At 45.2% G+C, this 22,085-nt stretch overlaps 1 protein-coding gene across 1 annotated transcript; it reads right to left on the bottom strand.

Annotated features, from left to right (window-relative positions):
* Positions 1–828: 828 nt before the first annotated feature.
* LOC106573011 (ladinin-1-like) lies at positions 829–20,127 on the bottom strand. Its single transcript, XM_045712775.1, has 7 exons — positions 19,857–20,127; positions 15,313–15,489; positions 14,895–15,190; positions 5,942–6,000; positions 5,578–5,709; positions 5,294–5,380; positions 829–840 (listed from the first exon to the last, which is right to left on the bottom strand). The coding sequence occupies exons 1-5, from the start codon at positions 19,892–19,894 to the stop codon at positions 5,689–5,691; spliced, it is 591 nt and encodes a 196-aa protein (XP_045568731.1). The 5' UTR covers positions 19,895–20,127; the 3' UTR covers positions 829–840; positions 5,294–5,380; positions 5,578–5,688.
* Positions 20,128–22,085: the final 1,958 nt, after the last annotated feature.

Genomic DNA, 22,085 nt, shown 5'->3' with positions numbered 1-22,085 from the left:
TAGCCCCTCTACTGTATATAGCCCCTCTACTGGATATAGCCTCTACTGGATATAGCCTGTCTTTTTAACTGTTGTTTTATTTCTTTACTTACCTATTGTTCACCTAATACCTTTCTTGCACTATTGGTAAGTAAGCATTTCACTGTAAGGTGTATGTTCATTTTAATACCTGTTGTATTCGGTGCACGTGACAAATAAACTTTGATTTGATTTGAGTCAGGTTTGTAGGCCTCCTTGCTTGCACACACTTGTTCAGTTCTGCCCACAAATTTTCTATAGGCTTGAGGTCAGGGCTTTGTGATGGCCACTCCAATACATTGACTTTGTTGTCCTTAAGCCATTTTGCCACAATTTTGGAAGTATGCTTGGGGTCATTGTCCATTTGGAAGACCCATTTGTGACCAAGCTTTAACTTCCTGACTGATGTCCTGAGATGTTGCTTCAATATATCCACATAATTTTCCTCCCTCATGATCCCATCTGTTTTGTGAAGTGCACCAGTCCCTCCTGCAGCAAAGCACCCCCAACACATGATGCTGCCAGCCCTGTGCTTCACGGTTGGGATGGTGTTCTTCGGCTTGCAAGCCTCCCCTTTTTCCTCCAAACATAACTATGGTCATTATGGCCAAACAGTTCTATTTTTGTTTCATCAGACCAGAGGACATTTCTCCAAAAAGTACAATCTTTGTCCCCATGTGCAGTTGCAAACCGTAGTCTGGCTTTTTAATGGCGGTTTTGGAACAGTGGCTTCTTCCTTGCTGAGCGGCCTTTCAGGTTATGTCGATATAGGACTCGTTTTACTGTGGATATAGATACTTTTGTACCTGTTTCCTCCAGCATCTTCACAAGGTCCTTTGCTGTTGTTCTGGGATTGATTTGCACTTTTCACACCAAAGTACGTTCATCTCTAGAAGACAGAACGCGTCTCCTTCCTGAGCGGTATGACGGCTGCATGGTCCCTTGGGGTTTATACTTGCGTACTATTGTTTGTACAGATGAACGTGGTACCTTCAGGCATTTGGAAATTGCTCCCAATGATGAACCAGACTTGTGGAGGTCTACAATTCTTTTTCTGAGGTCTTGGCTGATTTCTTTTGATTTTCCCATGATGTCAAGCAAAGAGGCACTGAGTTTGAAGGTAGGCCTTGAAATACATCCACAGGTACACCTCCAATTGACTCAAATGATGTCCATTAGCCTATCAGAAGCTTCTAAAGCCATGACATAATTTTCTGGAATTTTCCAAGCTGTTTAAAGGCACAGTCAACTTAGTGTATGTAAATTTCTGACCAACTGGAATTGTGATACAGTGAATTATAAGTGAAATAATCTGTCTGTAAACAACTGTTGGAAAAATGACTTGTCATGCCCAAAGTAGATGTCGTAACAGACTTGCCAAAACTATAGTTTGTTAACCTGTTTAGGATAGGGGGCAGTATTGACACGGCTGGATAAAAAACATACCCGATTTAATCTGGTTACCACTCCTACCCAGTAACTAGAATATGCATATACTTATTACATATGGATAGAAAACACCCTAAATTTTCTAAAACTGTTTGAATGGTGTCTGTGAGTATAACAGAACTCAAATGGCAGGTCAAAACCTGAGAGATTCCTTTACAGGAAGTGGCCTGTCTGACCATTTCTTGAACTTCTTTTCCATCTCTATCATTTACTAAGGATCTCTGCTCTAACGTGACACTTCCCACGTCGTCCATAGGCGCTCAGAGCCCGGGAAAAACAGAATGTCGTCATTCCAGCCCCAGGCTGAAACACATTATCGCCTTTCTCAAGTGGCCGATCAAGGGACACTGGCTTATGCGCGTGACCCCGACCGCCCCCGCCTTTGGGATTTTTTCCTCCGTTTGCCGAAAAGGAGATTCCCTGTTGGAATATTATTGCTTTTCTACGAGAAAAATGTCGTAAAAATTGATTTTAAACAGCGGTTGACATGCTTCGAAGTACGGTAATGGAATACTTAGAATTTTATTGTCACGAATTGCGCCATGCGCGCGACACTTCTTTACTATTTCGGATAGTGTCTGGAACGCATACGAACAAAACGCCGCTATTCGGATATAACGATGGATTATTTTGGACCAAACCAACATTTGTTATTGAAGTAGCAGTCCTGGGTGTGTATTCTGACGAAGACAACAAAAGGTAATCAAACTTTTATAATAGTAAATATGATTATGGTGAGTGCTAAACTTGCCGGGTGTCTAAATAGCGAGCCCGTGATGCCTGGGCTATGTACTTAGAATATTGCAAAATGTGCTTTCACCAAAAAGCTATTTTAAAATCTGACATATCGAGTGCATAGAGGAGGTCTGTATCTATAATTCGTAAAATAATTGTTATGCTTTTTGTGAACGTTTATCGTGAGTAATTTAGTAAAATGTTAGCGAATTCCCCGGAAGTTTGCGGGGGTATGCTAGTTCTGAACGTCACATGCTAATGTAAAAAGCTGGTTTTTGATATAAATATGAACTTGATTGAACAAAACATGCATGTATTGTATAACATAATGTCCTAGGGTTGTCATCTGATGAAGATCATCAAAGGTGAGTGCTGCATTTAGCTGTCTTCTGGGTTTTGGTGACATTATATGCTGGCTTGAAAAATGGGTGTCTGATTATTTCTGGCTTGGTACTCTGCTGACATAATCTAATGTTTTGCTTTCGTTGTAAAGCCTTTTTGAAATCGGACAGTGTGGTTAGATTAACGAGAGTCTTGTCTTTAAATGGCTGTAAAATAGTCATATGTTTGAGAAATTGAAGTAATAGGATTTTTAAGGTTTTGAAAATCGCGCCACAGGATAGCAGTGGCTGTTACGTAGGTGGGACGAATTCGTCCCGCCTAGCCTAGAGAGGTTAACAAGAAATTTGTGGAGTGGCGGAAAAACAAGTTTTAATGACTCCAACCTAAGTACATGTAAACTTCCGACTTCAACTGTATATACTAGGCGGTGTCAGAGGAAAGACCAAAAATTGTCAAAGACTCCAGTCACCCAAGTCATAGACTGTTCTCTCTGCTACCGCATGACAAGCGGTACCAGAGCGCCTAGTCCATGACCAAAAGGCTCCTTAACAGCTTCTACCTCCAAGCCATAAGACTACCTAACAATGAATCAAATGGCTACCCGGACTATTTATGAACTGCATTGTTGGTTAAGGGCTTGTAAGTCAACATTTCACGGTAAGGTCTACACCTGTTGTATTCGGCACATTTATTTATTTTAAACTCCCTCTACCTCGACAGTTCTAAACTCCCTCTACCTCGACAGTTCTAAACTCCCTCTACCTCGACAGTTCTAAACTCCCTCTACCTCGACAGTTCTAAACTCCCTCTACCTCGACAGTTCTAAACTCCCTGGACAGTTCTAAACTCCCTCGACAGTTCTAAACTCCCTCGACAGTTCTAAACTCCCTGGACAGTTCTAAACTCCCCTCGACAGTTCTAAACTCCCTCGACAGTTCTAAACTCCCTCGACAGTTCTAAACTCCCTCTACCTCGACAGTTCTAAACTCCCTCTACCTCGACAGTTCTAAACTCCCTCTACCTCGACAGTTCTAAACTCCCTCGACAGTTCTAAACTCCCTCGACAGTTCTAAACTCCCTCGACAGTTCTAAACTCCCTCGACAGTTCTAAACTCCCTCGACAGTTCTAAACTCCCTCGACAGTTCTAAACTCCCTCTACCTCGACAGTTCTAAACTCCCTCTACCTCGACAGTTCTAAACTCCCTCTACCTCGACAGTTCTAAACTCCCTCTACCTCGACAGTTCTAAACTCCCTCTACCTCGACAGTTCTAAACTCCCTCGACAGTTCTAAACTCCCTGTACAGTTCTAAACTCCCTGTACAGTTCTAAACTCCCTGTACAGTTCTAAACTCCCTCTACAGTTCTAAACTCCCTCTACAGTTCTAAACTCCCTCTACAGTTCTAAACTCCCTCTACAGTTCTAAACTCCCTCTACAGTTCTAAACTCCCTGGACAGTTCTAAACTCCCTGTACAGTTCTAAACTCCCTCTACAGTTCTAAACTCCCTCTACAGTTCTAAACTCCCTCTACAGTTCTAAACTCCCTCTACAGTTCTAAACTCCCTGGACAGTTCTAAACTCCCTCGACAGTTCTAAACTCCCTGGACAGTTCTAAACTCCCTGGACAGTTCTAAACTCCCTCTACAGTTCTAAACTCCCTCTACAGTTCTAAACTCCCTCTACAGTTCTAAACTCCCTGTACAGTTCTAAACTCCCTGGACAGTTCTAAACTCCCTCTACAGTTCTAAACTCCCTCTACAGTTCTAAACTCCCTCTACAGTTCTAAACTCCCTCTACAGTTCTAAACTCCCTCTACAGTTCTAAACTCCCTCTAACTCTACTCGTGTTACATCTGCCCCTGCCACACCCTACTTCACATCCTGTGTCTCCCTAACCTGCCGCCACTCCCCCGGTGCTCTCTCCCTCTCTGTGTGGGTGCTTTTGATTGTGTGAGTGTAGATAGGTGTGCTGAGGCAGAGCAGATCCCCACCAGCTGCAACCTGTTCCATAATCAAGAACTCTACAAATACTCAGCCCTGCCACTTCCACGCTGCCAGATCGTAATCTCTGCTCAGTCAGTCTACGTTTCAAGCTGTTTGTTCCTGCATAGAACTTGTTATCCTGTTGTGCCTGTTTTCACTAGCCTGACGCTGCTTTTCCCTCCCCTACAGTTCCGCCCGCTCTGCCTCTGGTCCCTGTCCCCAGTCTCATCAGTCCTGCTTCCGTGCCCTGGACCCCCGCTCTACGGCTTCCTTGGAATCCGCTCCAGACCTGCTTACCCTGCCCTCGCTCCCCTTGCCTCAGCCTCAGTCCCTGGTTCCCTGCTACCTGCCCGAGCCTCCCCTGCACCCCATCTTCCCACCGTTGTTCAATAAATACCTTAGTCACCTTATCCCTGCCTCCTCGTCTGAGTCTGCACTTGGGTTCACCTGCTCCGCCCCGTATAACAACTCTACAGTTCTAAACCCCCACTAACTCTACAGTCCTTAATTCCCTCCAACTCTACAGTTCTTAATTCACTCCAACTCTACAGTTCTTAATTCACTCCAACTCTACAGTTCTTAATTCACTCCAACTCTACAGTTCTTAATTCACTCCAACTCTACAGTTCTTAATTCACTCCAACTCTACAGTTCTTAATTCACTCCAACTCTACAGTTTAAAGTCAAATTCTGACCAACAGAACAACATACCAGTGTTTAAAACCCTATTTTCGAGCCACAGGTGTTTAGAGCATGTGTTAGTTACCCTGAAGGAGACGGTCCTAGAGCTCTGTCTGGCGAAGGCTGGTCTGGCCGTCTGCTCCAAACTAACTGAGGATCCATCCACACTGCCCTAAACACAGACACACACAGACAATGGACAGACAATGGACAGACAATGGACAGGTTATACCATCAACACAGTGTATAAAGCTGTCTTTTAGAGTACAGTCTAAAGTCTTATTGGTTTTAACACTAGAGGGTGCTCTTGCACAGTTACAGAGACTGTATGTCTGTGAGTAGTGGCAAAAGTCCAACTGTGTGTATTACCTCTGTGTGTCCGTAGTGGGTGGGGCTCTGAGCTCCTCTAGCGGGGGACAGCGGCGTTGTGGGAGAAAGGGGGCTCATGGGACTTGTATGCCCGCTGGGGAGGGACTCTTATCAAAGGAGATGGACAGAGAACTAAAGAAAGGGATAACAGGAAGTTAGAGAACTAGAGGAAGTTAGAGAACTACTGGAAGAGATAACAGGAAGTTTGAGAACTACAGGAAGAGAGAGAAGGAAGTTTGAGAACTACAGGAAGCGATAACAGGATGTTATAGAACCACAGGAAGAGATAACAGGATGTTATAGAACCACAGGAAGAGATAACAGGAAGTTAGAGAACTAATTTATCTAGGGGCCGTTTTCTTACCTGACAAACTTGAAGGGAAGTTTGGAGTCTGGGCCTGGGTCCTGAGAACCATTCTGCTGCTGTTACAACACATAATATATAGACAGTTACCATGGGAACTAATCTGCTGCTGTTACAACACACAACATATAGCCATTTACCATAGGAACCATTCTGTTGCTATTACAAGACATACCATGTAGACAGTTACCATGGGAACCATTCTGCTGCTATTACAAGACATACCATGTAGACAGTTACCATGGGAACCATTCTGATGCTGTTACAACACAACATATAGACAGTTAACATAGGAACAATAGCAACCCCTAATACTAGCCTATTCAACCTCTCATGTTGTCTGAGATCCCCAAAGATTGGAAAACTGCCGCGGTCATCCCCCTCTTCAAAGGGGGAGACACTTTAGACCCAAACTGTTATAGACCTATATCCATCCTGCCCTGCCTTTCTGAAAGCCAAGCTAACAAACAGATCACCGGCCATTTCAAATCTCACTGTACCTTCTCCACTATGCAATCTGGTTTCTGAGCTGGTCATGGGTGCACCTCAGCCACGCTCAAGGTCCTAAACGATATCATAACCACCATCGATAAAAGACAGTACTGTGCAGCCGTCTTCATCGACCTGGCCTAGGCTTTCGACTCTGTCAATCACCGCATTCTTATCGGCAGACTCAATAGCCTTGGCTTCTCAAATGATTGCCTCGCCTGGTTCACCAACTACTTCTCTGATAGAGTTCAGTGTGTCAAATCGGAGGGCCTATTGTCTGGACCTCTGGCAGTGTCTATGGGGGTGCCACAGGGTTCAATTCTCAGGCCAACTCTTTTCTCTGTATATATCAATGATGTTGCTCTTGCTGCTGGTGATTCTCTGATCAACTTCTACGCAGACGACACCATTCTGTATACTTCTGGCCCTTCTTTGGACACTGTGTTAACTAACCTCCAAACAAGCTTCAATGCCATACAACACTCCTTCCGTGGCCTCCAATTGCTCTTAAATGCGTATAAAACTAAGTGCATGCTCTTCAACCGATCGCTACCTGCACCTGCCCGCCCGACTAGCATCACTACTCTGGACGGTTCTGATGTAGAATATGTGGACAACTACAAATACCTAGGTATCTGTTTAGACTGTAAACTCTCCTTCCAGACTCACAGCATCTCCAATCCAAAATTACAAAATAGCCTCCAACACTCTACTCAGCAAACTGGATGTAGTCTTTCACAGTGCCATCTGTTTTGTCACCAAAGCCCCATATACTACCCACCACTGCGACTTGCATGCTCTCGTCGCCAAACCCACTGGCTCCAGGTCATCTATAAGTCTATGGTAGGTAAAGCCCCGCCTTATCTCAGCTCACTGGTCACCATAGCAACACCCACCCATAGCACGTGCTCCAGCAGGTATGTATCATTGGTCACCTCCAAAGCCAACACTTCCTTTGGCCGCCTTTCCTTACATTTCTCTGCTGCCAATGACTGGAACAAATTGCAAAAATCTCTGAAGCTGGAGTCTTATATCTCCCTCTCTAACTTTAAGCATCAGCTGTCTGTCACGGCTGTTTAAAGGATCGGACCAAAGTGTAGAATGGTTGTAGTTCCACATATTTATTACTTCCGTGAAACGTTGCAATACACCAAATACTTGAAACAACAAAACTTCAAACCGTGACGCAGAGAGAAATAAACACTACTCAAAAATGAACAACCCACAAACACAAGTGGAAAAACCCCCTACTTAAATATGATATCCAATTAGAGACAATGAGAACCGGCTGCCTCTAATTGGAGATCATCTCAACAACCCCAACATAGAAATAGAAACCTAGAAAAACCACAGAAACAGATAACAAGAAAACCACCCAAAAACACCCCCCGTCACGCCCTGACCTACTCTACTATAGAAAATGTCATCTTACAAGGGTCAGGATGTGACACCGTCAGAGTAGCTTACCGATCACTGTACCTGTACACAGCCAATCTGTAAATAGCCCACCCAACTACCTCATCCCCATATTGTTACTTATTCTCTTGCTCTTTTGCACCCCAGTATCTCTACTTGCACACCATCATCTGCACATCTATCACTCCAGTGTTAATGCTAAATTGTAATTATTTCACCTCTAGGGCCTATTTATTGCCTTACCTCCCTAATCTTCTACATTTGCACACACTGTACACAGATTTTTCTATTGTGTTATTGACTGTACGTTTGTTTATGTGTAACTCTGTTGTTTTTGTCGCACTGCTTTGCTTTATGTTGGCCAGGTCGCAGTTGTAAATGAGAACTTGTTCTCAACTGGCCTACCTGGTTAAATAAAGGTGAAATAAAAAATAAAGTCAATCGAGTTTGTTCAAGTAAAAGATCCAGAGAAAGATGGTGAATCAAACCTTGAACGAGCGAGAGCACTATCAGTGACGGAGGAGACGAGTGAGGGGCAAACTGTTCCTGATGGCGACGCCTTAGCTAGCAGCGAAGCTAATCCCAGCAGTTCAGCATCACCACCGGCACCTCCACTAGCTAGTAGGCCTACTCGTCGTTTTGAGGATTTCAAAGTGTTGGAAAATGACATGCTGTTGGTTTCCTCTCCTTTCACCTTCAATGTGGATAACGCTCCCACTGACCTGCAACTTGAGCTTATCGATCTTCAATCTGATGCAGCGATTAGAGAACTATTCAAAACAATGTCACTGACGAGGTTCTATGCATCTCTCGATGAAGAAAACTTTCCAAAGATTAGGAATCATGCTCAGAAGATGTTTGTACTGTTTGGGTCAACCTATGTATGTGAACAGACATTTTCAGTGATGAAATATAACAAGTCAAGGCACAGATCATCCCTTACTGACTCTCACCTCTCAGCAATCCTGCGCATAGCGACGTTAGAAACTATACCTGACTTCACTGCTCTATTCAATGCCCATCAGAGACTTCACTCCTCACACTGATTGAGTAGTTTAAATGTAATGTTGAGCTCTCTTTTTCTTGTGTTTTTGTGCAGAACCCGTTAACAAGAGTTCTGTCCGTGGTGCTGAATGCACAGTGTACTTTTCCCTAGATCTTCATAATGAAAATACCTACCAAAAGGAGAACATGGATGTGGTTTATTTCTCTACATGTTAAAACAGTAAAATAAGTAGCATATCTGGCCGTGATTTACAGTAGATATATCTGTCAACACAGTCATACACATGATGTATAATCCTGTAATATGATTCTGGCCCACGATGGAAAAAATATAATCTAATATGGCCCTCCATGGAAAATAATTGCCCAGGCCTGTTTTAGTTAGTAACTTACATTAACTGATCCACTTAGTCTCTTACAGTGACTGTATTCCTACAGAACAGCCGTTATGAAGGCATTATCAAGCAAAACAATACAAACAAAGTAAAAGCTCTTTGAGGATAAGTTCATTTTGCTGAACAGAGGGTACGGGTGAGGTTAAAGAAGAGAGCCTCTGAGTTCTCAACCAACAGGATCAAATCAAACCACACCCAGTTAGTCTGGAACAATGAGACCTCGCAGTGTTCTACACTGTCTAACCTCTCAGGACTCATGCTGTGTGAGTGTGTGTGTGTGGACATGGGTTAGTCTGTACGCGTGTGCGAGGCTGAAAGTGTTCCCCAGGGGGTAAGGGGAAAGGTCCCGTCTGTTAATGTAGTAGCTTATTAACAAATGGTAGGGGTAAGAGTTAACACTAGTTACAGACCCTGTATGGTAGGGGTTAGGGTTAGAGTTAACACTAGGTACACACCCTGTATGGTAGGGGTTAGGGTTAACACTAGGTACACATCCTGTATGGTAGGGGTTAGGGTTAGAGTTAACACTAGGTACACACCCTGTATGGTAGGGGTTATAGTTAACACTAGGTACACACCCTGTATGGTAGGGGTTAGGGTTAACACTAGGTACACACCCTGTATGGTAGGGGTTAGAGTTAACACTAGGTACACATCCTGTATGGTAGGGGTTATAGTTAACACTAGGTACACATCCTGTATGGTAGGGGTTAAATTTAACACTAGGTACACACCCTGTATGGTAGGGGTTAGGGTTAGAGTTAACACTAGGTACACACCCTGTATGGTAGGGGTTAGGGTTAGAGTTAACACTAGGTACACACCCTGTATGGTAGGGGTTAGGGTTAGAGTTAACACTAGGTACACACCCTGTATGGTAGGGGTTAGGGTTAACACTAGGTACACATCCTGTATGGTAGGGGTTAGGGTTAGAGTTAACACTAGGTACACACCCTGTATGGTAGGGGTTAGGGTTAACACTAGGTACACATCCTGTATGGTAGGGGTTAGAGTTAACACTAGGTACACATCCTGTATGGTAGGGGTTAGAGTAAACACTAGGTACACACCCTGTATGGTAGGGGTTAGAGTTAACACTAGGTACACACCCTGTATGGTAGGGGTTAGGGTTAACACTAGGTACACATCCTGTATGGTAGGGGTTAGAGTTAACACTAGGTACACATCCTGTATGGTAGGGGTTAGAGTTAACACTAGGTACACACCCTGTATGGTAGGGGTTAGGGTTAACACTAGGTACACATCCTGTATGGTAGGGGTTAGGGTTAGAGTTAACACTAGGTACACATCCTGTATGGTAGGGGATAGGGTTAACACTAGGTACACACCCTGTATGGTAGGGGTTAGAGTTAACACTAGGTACACATCCTGTATGGTAGGGGTTAGGGTTAACACTAGGTACACATCCTGTATGGTAGGGGTTATAGTTAACACTAGGTACACATCCTGTATGGTAGGGGTTAGAGTTAACACTAGGTACACATCCTGTATGGTAGGGGTTAGGGTTAACACTAGGTACACATCCTGTATGGTAGGGGTTAGAGTTAACACTAGGTACACACCCTGTATGGTAGGGGTTAGGGTTAGAGTTAACACTAGGTACACACCCTGTATGGTAGGGGTTAGGGTTAACACTAGGTACACATCCTGTATGGTAGGGGTTATAGTTAACACTAGGTACACACCCTGTATGGTAGGGGTTAGAGTTAACACTAGGTACACACCCTGTATGGTAGGGGTTAGGGTTAACACTAGGTACACACCCTGTATGGTAGGGGTTAGAGTTAACACTAGGTACACACCCTGTATGGTAGGGGTTAGAGTTAACACTAGGTACACACCCTGTATGGTAGGGGTTAGAGTTAACACTAGGTACACACCCTGTATGGTAGGGGTTAGGGTTAACACTAGGTACACACCCTGTATGGTAGGGGTTAGAGTTAACACTAGGTACACATCCTGTATGGTAGGGGTTAGGGTTAGAGTTAACACTAGGTACACATCCTGTATGGTAGGGGTTAGGGTTAACACTAGGTACACACCCTGTATGGTAGGGGTTAGGGTTAACACTAGGTACACATCCTGTATGGTAGGGATTAGGGTTAGGGTTAACACTAGGTACACACCCTGTATTGTAGGGGTTATAGTTAACACTAGGTACACATCCTGTATGGTAGGGGTTACAGTTAACACTAGGTACACACCCTGTATGGTAGGGGTTAGGGTTAGAGTTAACACTAGGTACACACCCTGTATGGTAGGGGTTAGGGTTAGAGTTAACACTAGGTACACACCCTGTATGGTAGGGGTTAGGGTTAACACTAGGTACACATCCTGTATGGTAGGGGTTAGGGTTATAGTTAACACTAGGTACACACCCTGTATGGTAGGGGTTAGGGTTAACACTAGGTACACATCCTGTATGGTAGGGGTTAGGGTTAACACTAGGTACACACCCTGTATGGTAGGGGTTAGAGTTAACACTAGGTACACACCCTGTATGGTAGGGGTTAGGGTTAACACTAGGTACACATCCTGTATGGTAGGGGTTAGAGTTAACACTAGGTACACACCCTGTATGGTAGGGGTTATAGTTAACACTAGGTACACATCCTGTATGGTAGGGGTTACAGTTAACACTAGGTACACACCCTGTATGGTAGGGGTTAGGGTTAGAGTTAACACTAGGTACACACCCTGTATGGTAGGGGTTAGGGTTAGAGTTAACACTAGGTACACACCCTGTATGGTAGGGGTTAGAGTTAACACTAGGTACACACCCTGTATGGTAGGGGTTAGGGTTAACACTAGGTACACACCCTGTATGGTAGGGGTTAGAGTTAACACTAGGTACACATCTTAACACTAGGTACACACCCTGTATGGTAGGGGTTAGGGTTAGAGTTAACACTAGGTACACATCCTGTATGGTAGGGGTTATAGTTAACACTAGGTACACACCCTGTATGGTAGGGGTTATAGTTAACACTAGGTACACATCCTGTATGGTAGGGGTTAGAGTTACCACTAGGTACACATCCTGTATGGTAGGGGTTAGAGTTAACACTAGGTACACATCCTGTATGGTAGGGGTTAGGGTTAACACTAGGTACACACCCTGTATGGTAGGGGTTAGGGTTAGAGTTAACACTAGGTACACATCCTGTATGGTAGGGGTTATAGTTAACAATAGGTACACACCCTGTATGGTAGGGGTTAGAGTTAACACTAGGTACACACCCTGTATGGTAGGGGTTAGGGTTACCACAAGGTACACACTCTGTATGGTAGGGGTTAGGGTTAACACTAGGTACACATCCTGTATGGTAGGGGTTATAGTTAACACTAGGTACACACCCTGTATGGTAGGGGTTAGAGTTAACACTAGGTACACACCCTGTATGGTAGGGGTTAGGGTTAACACTAGGTACACACCCTGTATGGTAGGGGTTAGAGTTAACACTAGGTACACATCTTAACACTAGGTACACACCCTGTATGGTAGGGGTTAGGGTTAGAGTTAACACTAGGTACACACCCTGTATGGTAGGGGTTAGAGTTAACACTAGGTACACATCCTGTATGGTAGGGGTTATAGTTAACACTAGGTACACATCCTGTATGGTAGGGTTATAGTTAACACTAGGTACACATCCTGTATGGTAGGGGTTAGAGTTAACACTAGGTACACATCCTGTATGGTAGGGGTTAGGGTTAACACTAGGTACACATCCTGTATGGTAGGGGTTAGAGTTAACACTAGGTACACACCCTGTATGGTAGGGGTTAGAGTTAACACTAGGTACACATCCTGTATGGTAGGGGTTATAGTTAACACTAGGTACACATCCTGTATGGTAGGGGTTATAGTTAACACTAGGTACACATCCTGTATGGTAGGGGTTATAGTTAACACTAGGTACACACCCTGTATGGTAGGGGTTATAGTTAACACTAGGTACACATCCTGTATGGTAGGGGTTATAGTTAACACTAGGTACACATCCTGTATGGTAGGGGTTAGGGTTAACACTAGGTACACATCCTGTATGGTAGGGGTTAGAGTTAACACTAGGTACACATCCTGTATGGTAGGGGTTAGGGTTAGGGTTACCACTAGGTACACACCCTGTATGGTAGGGGTTAGAGTTAACACTAGGTACACATCCTGTATGGTAGGGGTTAGAGTTAACACTAGGTACACACCCTGTATGGTAGGGGTTATAGTTAACACTAGGTACACATCCTGTATGGTAGGGGTTAGGGTTAGAGTTAACACTAGGTACACACCCTGTATGGTAGGGGTTAGGGTTAGAGTAAACACTAGGTACACATCCTGTATGGTAGGGGTTAGGGTTAACACTAGGTACACACCCTGTATGGTAGGGGTTAGGGTTAGAGTTAACACTAGGTACACATCCTGTATGGTAGGGGTTAGGGTTAGAGTTAACACTAGGTACACATCCTGTATGGTAGGGGTTAGGGTTAGAGTTAACACTAGTTACAGACCCTGTATGGTAGGGGTTAGGGTTAGAGTTAACACTAGGTACACACCCTGTATGGTAGGGGTTAGGGTTAACACTAGGTACACACCCTGTATGGTAGGGGTTAGAGTTAACACTAGGTACACATCCTGTATGGTAGGGGTTAGGGTTAACACTAGGTACACACCCTGTATGGTAGGGGTTAGGGTTAACACTAGGTACACACCCTGTATGGTAGGGGTTAGGGTTAACACTAGGTACACATCCTGTATGGTAGGGGTTAGGGTTAACACTAGGTACACATCCTGTATGGTAGGGGTTATAGTTAACACTAGGTACACACCCTGTATGGTAGGGGTTAGAGTTAACACTAGGTACACATCCTGTATGGTAGGGGTTAGAGTTAACACTAGGTACACATCCTGTATGGTAGGGGTTAGAGTTAGAGTTAACACTAGGTACACACCCTGTATGGTAGGGGTTAGAGTTAACACTAGGTACACACCCTGTATGGTAGGGGTTAGGGTTAACACTAGGTACACACCCTGTATGGTAGGGGTTAGGGTTAACACTAGGTACACATCCTGTATGGTAGGGGTTAGGGTTAACACTAGGTACACATCCTGTATGGTAGGGGTTATAGTTAACACTAGGTACACACCCTGTATGGTAGGGGTTAGAGTTAACACTAGGTACACATCCTGTATGGTAGGGGTTAGAGTTAACACTAGGTACACATCCTGTATGGTAGGGGTTAGGGTTAGAGTTAACACTAGGTACACACCCTGTATGGTAGGGGTTAGAGTTAACACTAGGTACACACCCTGTATGGTAGGGGTTAGGGTTAACACTAGGTACACATCCTGTATGGTAGGGGTTAGGGTTATAGTTAACACTAGGTTATACATTACATACAGTACTACTACCACTGTCTTTACCATCACACACACACACACTCTGTCCTTACTGACACACTCAATCACACACATACACACTAACACACTCTGTCCTTACTGAGACACACTCACACGCTCACACAAACTCTATCCTTACTGACACTCACACACACACACACACACACACACACACACACACACACACACACACACACACACTCAATATAGAGCCCTCCTTCCCTCTCACCTGTCTGTCTAAGGGGTTGGTAGGGGTTGACGGTATGGGTGAAGATATGGATGAGGGTGGGGTTGAGGGTGAAGGTTGGATGGGGGTGTCTATTGGAGGTGTCTGTCTCCCCCCCTTCCTCCACATCCCCCAATAGCTCCACTCTCCCCTCCTCCCCTCCATCTCTCCCCTCCTCCCCTCCATCTCTCCCCTCCTCCTCTCCTTTCTGTCGTCTGAGAGTCTCTATGTGTCTGTTCCTCCTCCTCTCGTCTCGAACACTGAGCATCTCCTCAAAGTCCAGCTGGAGCAGCTCCGCACTGGAACACACACACATAATGAACTGCTGTTCTCCCTGGCATCTCTACAGAGAAAAACGCACTTTGAAGTGTGTGTGTGTTTGTGTGTGTGAGCGTGTGATAACAGGTGGTTGACCTCTGACCTGGTGATGCTTGGAGCGTTGTCATTGGTGGGTTGGTTTCCGGGGGTGTGTCGGGGAGAAAGGTCGTTTTCAGGTGAAAGGTCATTGTCGGGGTCAGTGCTGCTATAGCTCCTCTCCTTCCTCCTCCTCTCCCTTTCCACTTCCTCTTCATCCTCCACTGTCCACTGGCGGGCCAGACTACACAGACCCACACAGGTTAACACTAGTGACCTAGGCTACAACAGGGACTTTTCAGGTTCTCATTAGATTTCAAAAAGGCTTTATAAAGAAGACATAAAGTCTTCATAACCACACCATGCTTCACAAATCATTTGTATGAAGATGCAGTAGTATGAACAGCTGATGACAGGGTTAGGGGTTAGGGTCAGGGTTGGGGTTAGGGTCAGGGGTTAGGGTCAGGGGTTAGGGATAACAAATCTCTTTGTAGGGTGCTCTCTGTGTGACATGCTGTTTCAGATGGTACTCTCTGTGTGAGACATGCTGTCTCAGATGGTACTCTCTGTGTGACATGCTGTCTCAGATGGTGCTCTCTGTGTGACATGCTGTCTCAGATGGTACTCTCTGTGTGACATGCTGTTTCAGATGGTACTCTCTGTGTGAGACATGCTGTCTCAGATGGTACTCTCTGTGTGACATGCTGTTTCAGATGGTACTCTCTGTGTGACATGCTGTCTCAGATGGTACTGAAGACATGCTGTCTCAGATGGTACTCTCTGTGTGACATGCTGTCTCAGATGGTGCTCTCTGTGTGACATGCTGTTTCAGATGGTACTCTCTGTGTGACATGCTGTTTCAGATGGTACTCTCTGTGTGACATGCTGTCTCAGATGGTACTCTCTGTGTGACATGCTGTCTCAGATGGTACTCTCTGTGTGACATGCTGTCTCAGATGGTACTCTCTGTGTGACATGCTGTCTCAGATGGTACTCTCTGTGTGACATGCTGTCTCAGATGGTCCTCTCTGTGTGACATGCTGTCTCAGATGGTACTCTCTGTGTGACATGCTGTCTCAGATGGTCCTCTCTGTGTGACATGCTGTCTCAGATGGTACTCTCTGTGTGAGACATGCTGTCTCAGATGGTACTCTCTGTGTGAGACATGCTGTCTCAGATGGTACTCTCTGTGTGACATGCTGTCTCAGATGGTACTCTCTGTGTGACATGCTGTCTCAGATGGTACTCTCTGTGTGACATGCTGTCTCAGATGGTACTCTCTGTGTGACATGCTGTCTCAGATGGTACTCTCTGTGTGACATGCTGTCTCAGATGGTACTCTCTGTGTGACATGCTGTCTCAGATGGTACTCTCTGTGTGACATGCTGTCTCAGATGGTACTGAAGACATGCTGTCTCACATGGTACTCTCTGTGTGACATGCTGTCTCAGATGGTACTCTCTGTGTGACATGCTGTCTCAGATGGTACTCTCTGTGTGACATGCTGTCTCAGATGGTACTCTCTGTGTGACATGCTGTCTCAGATGGTACTCTCTGTGTGACATGCTGTCTCAGATGGTACTCTCTGTGTGACATGCTGTCTCAGATGGTACTCTCTGTGTGACATGCTGTCTCAGATGGTACTCTCTGTGTGACATGCTGTCTCAGATGGTACTCTCTGTGTGAGACATGCTGTCTCAGATGGTACTCTCTGTGTGACATGCTGTTTCAGATGGTACTCTCTGTGTGACATGCTGTCTCAGATGGTACTCTCTGTGTGACATGCTGTCTCAGATGGTACTCTCTGTGTGACATGCTGTTTCAGATGGTACTCTCTGTGTGACATGCTGTCTCAGATGGTACTCTCTGTGTGACATGCTGTCTCAGATGGTACTCTCTGTGTGACATGCTGTTTCAGATGGTACTCTCTGTGTGACATGCTGTCTCAGATGGTCTCAGACCTAGAGACCCAGTTCTAATTCCTATCAACCTGATAAAGGCACACCAGCTTCATTTAACATTTTCCCACATTTTTTACATTTTAGTCACTTAGCAGACACTCTTATCCAGAGCGACTTACAGTAGTGAATGCATACATTTCATTTTGTGCATTTTTTAAATGTATTTATTTATTTTTTGTACTGCCCACCCGTGGGAATCGAACCCACAACCCTGGCGTTGCAAACACCATGCTCTACCAACTGAGCCACAGGGAAGACCACTAATGTCTCTGACTAGACTGAACTAACCCAATGTTCTAATGGACAGCGACCACAGACAGAACAGGGACAGAAACGGGATAGGACCAAACGATAAGAGATTTCTTCCAACTCCCGTCAACATCATATCAAACTCAGACTCGGGCATCTCCTGACTCAAACTCAGACTCGGGGCATCTCCTGACTCAACCTCAGACTCGGGGCATCTCCTGACTCAACCTCAGACTCTGACTCTTGGTAGTTGTGTTGGTGTAACAGTGTAGGTTCCGTCCCTCTCTTCGCCCCAACCCGGGCTCGAACCTCTGCACACATCAACAACTGACACCCCACGAAGCGTCGTTACCCATCGCGCCACAAAAGCCGCGGCCCTTGCAACGCAAGGGGAACAACCACTTCAGGTCTCAGAGCGAGTGACGTCACCGATTGAAACGCTATTAGCGCGCACCACCGCTAACTAACTAGCCATTTCACATCGGTTACACCACCGCTAACTAACTAGCCATTTCACATCGGTTACACCACCGCTAACTAACTAGCCATTTCACATCGGTTACACCATCGCTAACTAGCTAGCCATTTCACATCGGTTACACCACCGCTAACTAACTAGCCATTTCACATCGGTTACACCACCGCTAACTAACTAGCCATTTCACATCGGTTACACCACCGCTAACTAACTAGCCATTTCACATCGGTTACACCACCGCTAACTAACTAGCCATTTCACATCGGTTACACCACCGCTAACTAACTAGCCATTTCACATCGGTTACACCACCGCTAACTAACTAGCCATTTCACATCGGTTACACCACCGCTAACTAACTAGCCATTTCACATCGGTTACACCACCGCTAACTAACTAGCCATTTCACATCGGTTACACCACCGCTAACTAACTAGCCATTTCACATCGGTTACACCACCGCTAACTAACTAACCATTTCACATCGGTTACACCACCGCTAACTAACTAACCATTTCACATCGGTTACATTGGCGTGGACGTGTGCTGTGCTTCCATGCTGAAAATCACGTTCATCCATAAGAGTCTAAGCGGGGGGATTCTAACCAAACTATATGGAATTGTTTTAAGAAGGTCATACCAAGAATCATTTTGCTATTTGATTTACAATTTTAAGACCCCTTGAAGTATCAAAGAAAAACAATTTGATGATTTGGACTTACTGCTATTAGCCCATACAAAACGCATTGAATAACAGATTCACTACATGGAACATTAGATAGCAAAAACATGTAAAGGAAGTTTGTTCTGAAGTGTGTGTCCTATATCTGAGAGATATAACACATATCAAGAATATAATTGTTTTTACATGTCGAGTCACCATATATACAGTACTTCCATTCATTTTTCAAACTGGTACTGACGGACCTTCAGACGAGTCTTGTGAGGCCTGTGGGCGTCTTAGAGCAAACAACCAACATGTACTGTGTTCGTGAGAATCTCACCTTTCCACAGAGGGTTGAGGGTTATTAGTGTGTAGCCCAAACTGTTGGGACGCTACAGACAGAAGTTGGGAGATCGGCTGTACTGACTTCAGACGAGTCCCAAGAAGCCTACGAGGGTCATTGTAATTTGAAGGCAAAACCGTTCAGAAGACCAATTTTCAGGTTGTCTCATGGTCTGACAGACACTGCTCTAGATCTGTCACCTTTCATCGCAGATGCAGAAGCACGACATAGGTGGATGCAGTGGATTGAGACGGATCTCATCCAGATATCTTTAGCTTCAACTGACTTTAGGGGGTTAACAACATCAACATTACAGGACCACATCATCCACCTCAATCCGATCCGTCATCTGATCAGCTTTCACTTTCCTTATCAATATCATGATCAACGACAGCAGTCACAAACCTCGGAAGACCATTCACTATTTACAAAAACTAAACAACATTCTGTTGTAACCATCTAAATCATCATTGATTTATGTTCACAGCGAAAACAGGTGTCTATTAGTGCGCAGCGCAGCTCTACTATAAATGAACTGAAGGCTATCCGTTATCGTTACAATCCTGACAGAAAGTCACCACAAACTAAAGCCTCATGTCCACCAGACACATCAAACTCTTTGCGTTCTGGTGGAAGTCATTCATTGTCGATAGAGCAGTCCAAAACGCTACATTGGGGTGCCGCACTAGGCTGCGGTGCGTTCTGCGTACTGCCTGCGTTCAATATTTTCAAGTTGTGCATTTCTTTACCATGCGATGGTACAAATGGAAGGACACACATTGACTCCAACTAGCTATCTTTCAGCTAGTTAAAAAGTGAAGCACATATGTTTCAAGTACGGAAAATGTGGGCTAGACAACCGGCAAAACAACACGCATATACATCTGGTGAACATCAGGCGTAAACCAGCTCTTACCGGGACAGAGCCGACCAGTTCTTCCGGCTGATGGACATGGCAGCTGGGGTCCCAGTGGAGTTGAGGCCGGCTGGGAGGAAGTTAAGTCAGGTAAAGCGTCTGAGGCACCTCGCTGAGTGGCTGTCAGAGTGGAATCAGTCAGCGGGACAGAATTACAGTCCACCTTTACCCTGCTAGATCACATGACCAAACTCACTACCTGGGAGAGAGCGAGACAGAGGAGAGAGAGGGAGGTAATGTTTGGGATCTTGTCCATGTATAGTTATGAATGCAGTTCACTTCTAATTGCTGTAGTTTGATAAACGAGGTCAGGTGAATATAGACAGGAACACCCAACAGAGATATATAAGGGCATTCAGTTTGTCTAATATAGTTCATCTTTCTACTTCTCCAGTTGTGCCCTGCATGCAGCCTGTCCTACTGTTAGGGATAGGGTTACCTATACTATTGTTAGTGAGCTGAAAAAGGCAAAGACCAGGTACAGTCAGGATATATCTGTTGAACATCTTTGATGTATCTAATAATACTGAACAGTACAGAGTCTTTCAGTGTGACTGAGTCACTGTTTGTTCTAAAGGCCTCTGTGTGTGTGTGTGTGTGTGTGTGTGTGTGTGTGTTACAGATCTGTGTAAGACCACACCTTCACCTAAAGACAGACAAGTGTACTGGACTTTACCCATAGCAATCTTACTTACAACCTTGTGTGTGTGTGTGTGTCTGTGTGTGTGTGTGTGTGTGTGTGTGTGTGTGTGTGTGTGTGTGTGTGTGTGTGTGTGTGTGTGTGTGTGTGTGTGTGTGTGTGTGTGTGTGTGTGTTACAGATCTGTGTAAGACCACACCTTCACCTAAAGACAGACAAGTGTACTGGACTTTACCCATAGCAATCTTACTTACAACCTTGTGTGTGTGTGTTCAACAGATCTGTATAAAACCACACCTTCACCTAAAGACTGACAAGTGTACTGGACTTTACCCATAGCAATCTTACTTACAACCTTGTGTGTGTGTGTGTGTGTGTGTGTGTGTGTGTGTGTGTGTGTGTGTGTGTGTGTGTGTGTATTATGTAACTCGTCAGCACTCTTCCTCCTTTTTCTAACAAAGGACCACACAGACACAAACACACACCTTAAGCCTACAGAGAGCGACACACACACACACACACACACACACACACACACACACACACACACACACACACACACACACACACACACCAAAGGCTATTTGCATCCGAAAAGATGAGAGAGTGGGAAAGCAACATGAAGTGAGTCAGAGTCCTTTAACTTATAAGAGTCTAAGCTCTGTCTCAGATGGGGGTCCTACTAAGCTCTGTCTCAGATGGGGGGTCCTACTAAGCTCTGTCTCAGATGGGGGGTCCTACTAAGCTCTGTCTAAGATGGGGGGTCCTACTAAGCTCTGTCTAAGATGGGGGTCCTACTAAGCTCTGTCTAAGATGGGGGTCCTACTAAGCTCTGTCTAAGATGGGGGTCCTACTAAGCTCTGTCTAAGATGGGGGTCCTACTAAGCTCTGTCTAAGATGGGGGGTCCTACTAAGCTCTGTCTAAGATGGGGGTCCTACTAAGCTCTGTCTCAGATGGGGGTCCTACTAAGCTCTGTCTAAGATGGGGGGTCCTACTAAGCTCTGTCTAAGATAGGGGGTCCTACTAAGCTCTGTCTAAGATGGGGGGGTCCTACTAAGCTCTGTCTAAGATGGGGGTCCTACTAAGCTCTGTCTCAGATGGGGGGTCCTACTAAGCTCTGTCTCAGATGGGGGGGTCCTACTAAGCTCTGTCTCAGATGGGGGTCCTACTAAGCTCTGTCTAAGATGGGGGTCCTACTAAGCTCTGTCTAAGATGGGGGTCCTACTAAGCTCTGTCTCAGATGGGGGTCCTACTAAGCTCTGTCTAAGATGGGGGGTCCTACTAAGCTCTGTCTAAGATGGGGGGTCCTACTAAGCTCTGTCTAAGATGGGGGTCCTACTAAGCTCTGTCTCAGATGGGGGTCCTACTAAGCTCTGTCTAAGATGGGGGGGTCCTACTAAGCTCTGTCTAAGATGGGGGGTCCTACTAAGCTCTGTCTAAGATGGGGGGTCCTACTAAGCTCTGTCTAAGATGGGGGTCCTACTAAGCTCTGTCTCAGATGGGGGGTCCTACTAAGCTCTGTCTCAGATGGGGGGGGGTCCTACTAAGCTCTGTCTCAGATGGGGGTCCTACTAAGCTCTGTCTAAGAT

Source organism: Salmo salar, unplaced genomic scaffold (genome assembly GCF_905237065.1).
Source record: "Salmo salar unplaced genomic scaffold, Ssal_v3.1, whole genome shotgun sequence".
NCBI classification, from domain to species: Eukaryota; Metazoa; Chordata; class Actinopteri; order Salmoniformes; family Salmonidae; genus Salmo; species Salmo salar.
This window is presented reverse-complemented; position numbering and strand designations above follow the sequence as displayed.